The 6,045-nt window shown below is 35.4% G+C and overlaps 1 protein-coding gene across 1 annotated transcript in view; it reads right to left on the reverse strand.

Annotated features, from left to right (window-relative positions):
* Nucleotides 1–3,956: 3,956 nt before the first annotated feature.
* Nucleotides 3,957–6,045, reverse strand: part of LOC107843481 — a 6,509-nt gene continuing 4,420 nt past the window's right edge. Inside the window, exons 2-5 of the mRNA XM_016687791.2 lie at nt 5,605–5,957; nt 5,187–5,282; nt 4,758–4,817; nt 3,957–4,677 (exon numbers count right to left, since the gene is read on the reverse strand). Of these exons, the coding sequence (XP_016543277.1) occupies nt 4,468–4,677; nt 4,758–4,817; nt 5,187–5,282; nt 5,605–5,957 (719 nt within the window). The 3' untranslated portion in view covers nt 3,957–4,467. The remainder of the gene's footprint in view (nt 4,678–4,757; nt 4,818–5,186; nt 5,283–5,604; nt 5,958–6,045) is intronic.

Raw genomic sequence — 6,045 nt, forward strand, 5'->3', positions numbered from 1 at the left:
AAAGTCCTTGATCTAAGTCGTGCCTCTAAGCAATAGTTGTAGAACATTTCATAAATGAAAATATAATGTGTAGAGTCAACTCTTGCCCGTGGGGCATAATTTATTGTTTGAAAGTCCTTGAGCTAAGTCTTGCCTCTAAGGCAATAGTTGTAGAACATCTCATAAATCAAAATATAATGTCGTAATGTCGACTCTTGCCCATGAAACATAACTTGTTGTTTGAAAGTGTAACACCCCGTATTCAAGTACGTGTATTGGCGTATTCAAGTACGTGTATTGATCTTATTTATATGAAATTAATTTTTCATTTTATTTATATCGGAATTTATCCGTTGATGGTTCCATGTGAAGGTTATTGAATAAGATTTTCAACGATATAAAGATTTCCAAAAACGGATATGTTTCAGATATAATCGAGAACGTTCAAAACTATAAAACGGTGTCCGGGATATTTGGGAATAGTAAATGTGCAGGAAAATTTCCTGCACACAAACTACTGAGGCCAGCCGAATTTTTGGGTCAACTTCGAACGATCATAACTCCCTTAATATAATGAACTGGGAGAGTTGTGACCTATGAAAGGAAATATCTTTGAGTCTTCTTTCCAATCCAATTGGTTTCATCCAAATCCAACGTCTGAGTAAGGAGTTATACTCGTTTTACTTCAGCCTATCAAAATAGATTTTCCAAATCTTACATGTTTATTGCACTAATGAATATCAGAAGGTATCCGATTACTCAAACAAGATCCATGTGCTATTAATGACTCCAAAACGTTTCATTGATATATCAATAAGTTCCTACTTTATTGTTATGGGATTGATGACTCCAAAACACTTCATTGATGTGCCAATGAGTTCTTACTTCATTGTTATTGCATTGATAGTCTATTTATATGTCTCTTATTGATGTATCATTGTTTTTAAAGTATCAAAAATGCGGTGGCGACCGAAATAACATCTCAAATATTAATTGAACTAAGTGATGGAAGTTCTTTCTTATCGGGTGGTATCCCAGGGGCATAAACCTATCATGGGTCGATCCCTATTTATGTGTTTATGGGTGGTATCCCAGGGGCATAAGCCTATCATGGGTCGATCCCAGTTGATATGTACTGGAGGTAGCCTAATGGTCACAGTACAATACAATAATGATTACAAAGATGATAAGAACGAAGGTAAAGTGATTGAATAAATACAATGTACAGGTTGTCACAAGTTCTAGTAAGTGTGGTCCACTCTTATTACGATTTATTCTTATTTTTTATTTTTATTGAGCTCCTATATCATATGTGATTATCTACAGCTTTACATACTCAGTACATATTTCATACTGACGTCCCCCATGGAGGACCTGCATTTCATGTTGCAGGCACAGGTACCTCAGCTCATACACCGCACAAGTAGGAGCCAGGATATCCAGCTGTTTTTGGTGAGCTCCAGTTTGCTTCAGGGCTTTCCGTGTCATATCCAGTCACTTTTGGTATTGTATAGAAGTTAGTTATATGGCGGGGTGTGTCCCGACCTTAGTTAAACTCTGTGTATTGTCTAGAGGCTTTGTAGACCTAATGTACAGTCAAGGTGGTGTTTTGTTAATAGACGTGATGGTTCCAACGGCCAAGTACTGTATATACATATATATGTGTGCTCGAGCTTATACAGGTGATTATTTCCTTTTATATATGACATGATGTTGTCCGAATTTCGAGTTGTCATAGAGGTATGCATTGGAAGTATAAGATTATGAGTTGGTTCTCCCATGCCTCCTCGGTTATGGGTGCCAGTCCGCCCCAATAGGATTTGAGGCGTGACAGAAAGTCTTTGAGCTAAGTCTTGCCTCTAAGGCAATAGTTGTAGAACATCTCATAAATGAAAACATAATGTGGTAGAGTCAACTTTTGTCCGTGGGGTATAATTTATTATTTGAAAGTCCCTGAGCTAAGTCTTTCCTCTAAGGTAAGAGTTATAAAACATCTCATAAATCAAAATACAATGTGATAGTGCCGACTCTTGCCCATGAAGCATGACTTATTATTTGAAAGTCATAAGTTTTGCCTCTACGATGTAGTAGCGTCAACTCTTGCCCATTAAAATGTAGCTTATTGTTCGAAAGTCATAAGTCTTGCCTTTATAATGTGATAGTGTCAACTCTTACTCATGAGATGTAACTTGAATGGAAGAAATCGAAGAAAAGAACAAAAATAATAAAAAATGCGAAAAGGAAGAAAATGAAGAAAAATATTAAAAAAAATAAAAATCAAAGAAAATTTAGAAGTTGAGAGAGAATAGGAAAAAAATAAAGGTTGATAAAAAAAGAAAAATCAATTAAAAATAAAGGTCGAGAAAAATTTAAAAAGAAAAAAATCAAAGAAAAATAAAATAAAAAATTATAAAAGTGGACGTTGAAAGGTGTAAAGAAAAAAAATAAGGGTTGAGAAAAAATAAAGAGAACAAAACAAAAGAGGAAAGAAAAAATAAAAAATTAGAAAAATATAAAAGAAAAAAGAAAAAAAAAGTTGAGAGGAAAAAAGGAAAAAAGTAAGGGTTGAGAAAATTAAAAATAAAAAGAGAAAAGAAAAAATAAAAATCAAAGTAAAATTAAAAAGAGAAAAAAAATAAAAGTTGAAAGATACAAATATGGAGTTGTTATCCATTATGAGGATCATTTATGTAATTTACCCTATTGATCAGGGGCAATTTTGTCCAAAAAAATTTTAGTTAATAGGTACAAATTATTTTAAGGAAACTTTTTTATTTGGGATTAAAATTTGAAAGTCACCCCAATTTGGATCTATTTTTAAGATTCACCCGTTCGATTCTCATCTTGTAATCTATTTTCTCTTTTCCCTTTTCCCTAACCCCAATTTGAAAAGAAAAAACGGTTTCCAAAAGCAAGAAGATTTAAGCCGCTACCGAACCAAACTAGGAATACAAAGAAAAATCCATTTAGGAAAAATATAGGGATGGAAATTACTGCGAGATTTGATTTAAAGCTAATCCAAATTAAATAGGGTACTGATAACAAAAAAAATACCTATTTATACTTTGTTGTAGATCAGCAAACTAAAGTTGTAACTTCATTAGTTATTTGTGCTCAAACTCAAAGAACTTCGTTTATTTCTTGCTCAATGAAACAATGAGTAGTCATCCCTCTTACCATAATCATTCTTCACCCAGTTATTATTATTATTATTTTATCATGGCATCATCATCAACAGCAATCAGGCTATAATCTGGGTAACGCGAACTATTTATGTTTTGAGGAAAGTGGTGGTTTTTATACAACAGCTAATCATGACTAGTTTGCTCAACAATTTTGGGATCGGTATTATCAAACCCTTGTATTTCAACCTCCAGAATCATCGTCATACTATTCAGTGGACATAGTCTAACAGTTACTTGTTGATACTCCATACGACTTAATTTGGATCTATCATGTGTCATATTATGAACAGATAGATGGTGTCTATGCTGTTAATGATCCGAATGAGTTGATCGAGACTAGTGGAAATATGTTACATAATATCAACTTCATGACTAGTCAACTTACTGATCTGACGAGAAATTTAAGGTTTGATTTTGACACGCTATATGACATTGTACTTCGTCTGGATGACTTGTATCCTCATGATCAAGAGGAGAATAAGGTCGAGGACTACGTGTTGGAAGTATTTGAAAATAAGAACTCGATCTCATCAGAAATCTGTGCTACATGTCAATCTGACTATAAACAAGAAGAGAGTATAGGGACATCGCAGTGGATGAGCGAAACAGGCTCTTGGTATGGTACAAACAAACTAGTAAGATAAATTTTTCCTGTTCTGAAATATTGTAAGAAAAGTAATAAATTACATAAATGAATATCGTCGAGATTTAGTTTATCTATGTAGACTCTAAAATGAACACCATAGACATAATCTGTAAGGTACCATACTCTCATTATGGTAGCAATTTCACTGAGCCACAAACAATTGCAAACATAATAAACTACTAATAAATTTGAAGTTCCATTCAACTCCACTGAACCAAATCACACACTATTTTCAACCCATGTCAAGCCAAAACTGAAAACACTCTGGAGAAAGCAGGTAATTATATCAATTATAAACTCAATCTACTCCACTTTGAAGCCACCTTTTTATTCGTTTTCCCCCTTAAGTATTCAGAAAACAGAAGTAGAGCCAACAATTAATTTTGAACATCCGCAAAATGAACCAAAAGACAACCACCAAAGGAGAGCTCCAACAACTAAATCACTGATGTACAATGAAACCCGTGTGTATTATGTAAGGCAGTCCTTTGAGGCATTATGTAATTGAAACACACCCCGAGAGCATCTTTTGATAGGATGAAAGCGAGTTAGTATGCTAATTCCTCATCTGCAAATCGGCCCTTAGCCATAACTGAAATACACGTTCCCAACGACGAACCATTGTTAATTAAAACACGTACTAACTAGTAGAATCTTTTAAGCCTTAAAAGGGGATTCCCGGCCAGCTTCTGTATCAACAAAATTGGAGTCGTACATCTCATATTCATAATCTGCGTCAAGGTCCTCCATTGTTCTGCCAAATACAAACTGCTTTGTTCCCATAGTTGTAAAAGGCATCAGACCAAAAGCTCTGGCAGTTTTTATCTCCCTGGCTATCTTTCTTTGGGCCTTGGCACTAATTCCAGTCTAACATGAGTTTTAAAAAAAAAGAATAAGAAACACTTAAGTATTCAGCCATCAAATTAGTCAATGGATCTAATACACACCTTGCTTCTCTTGACGAGAATTCCAGCCTCGGTGATGAAATTAGCTAGGAACCTCACATTCTGAATTGCAAATTTGTTAAATGTAAAAGTCAGATAGCTCCATTAAGAGTCAGAAGGTTCACAATGGGCCACAATTACAAGGCAATACTTGGGAGAAAAACAAGCAACATCTCAGTACTTGGAACATGATATTCAACAACAATAAAATAACCAGTAGAGAGACTTGAGGCTAAAAATATCAAATAAGCAAAATACATGCTTGAGGGTGTTTCCACATGCAGACATGAAATAGTGAAATGAAGGAATGATAAAGAAGTGTAATACGCAAGCAACGAACCCAACCAAGCAAATCGAATCTCCAGGGGTGCACATACAGAAACATTTTAAAGCCATGCATGGTCAAGGTGATGCAGAACCAAGAATACAAACCCTGAAATCAGCTTTGCGCAAAACTTCCTCCGTTGTAGTTTCGAATTCAACCCTTCTTTTGGGCTTGCGAACTCCTGGTTTTTTAAGATCAATATCCTGCATGATAATAATGAAAAGCTTAGAGATGGACATGACAGCACCATAGAGAATACAGAGCAAGAGAACAGGTCGAGCTATGAAAACAAATTAATGCCATCCATAATTTTGCTCTTACCACAGAAGGAAGCATGAAAAAGAGGTGTACTAGGAAATAAGCAATTACGAGACTAGCACAGACCAAACAATTGAATGTTTAATGGAAGATGTTGAAATACCAAAGGTGCAAGATATATAAAAACCGCAGTGAGACATATCCTCATATGGAGGCAACGCTCAAGATGCTAATAGCATGCAAGAAATGCTACTTCATTACTCATACCTTGAGTTCATAAGTGTTCCCAGGCCAAAAGGTCATGTCAGCTCTGTAAGCATAATCTTCTTTCTCTACTTCATTTGGATCAAACTCAAAATAGCTGGCTGCTTCCTTCAGCTTTCCATCCATCCCATCTGATAATGTATTAAAACTCTCACCCAGACCATCAAGGATACTAGATCTGTTTCCAGAACCGAACATGGACCCCAGACCAGATCTATCATAAGCCTTTTCAACCTTACCGAGCTTTCTAAAAAAGGAGTTTGGACTTGGCTTGTTACCCGTACTATCACCCAAAATTCGTCTTTCAAAGTCTTCAGCGGACCCAAATGAGTTGGTGTTTTGCTTATCATCAGGGGCTGCGCAGCGACAAGGAAAGTTGTGTCCATTACCAGGGATTTAGATAAAAGAGAAAATGGATATACATGAAAAAGTTGATAACGACCA

Source organism: Capsicum annuum, chromosome 10 (genome assembly GCF_002878395.1).
Source record: "Capsicum annuum cultivar UCD-10X-F1 chromosome 10, UCD10Xv1.1, whole genome shotgun sequence".
Taxonomy (NCBI): Eukaryota; Viridiplantae; Streptophyta; class Magnoliopsida; order Solanales; family Solanaceae; genus Capsicum; species Capsicum annuum.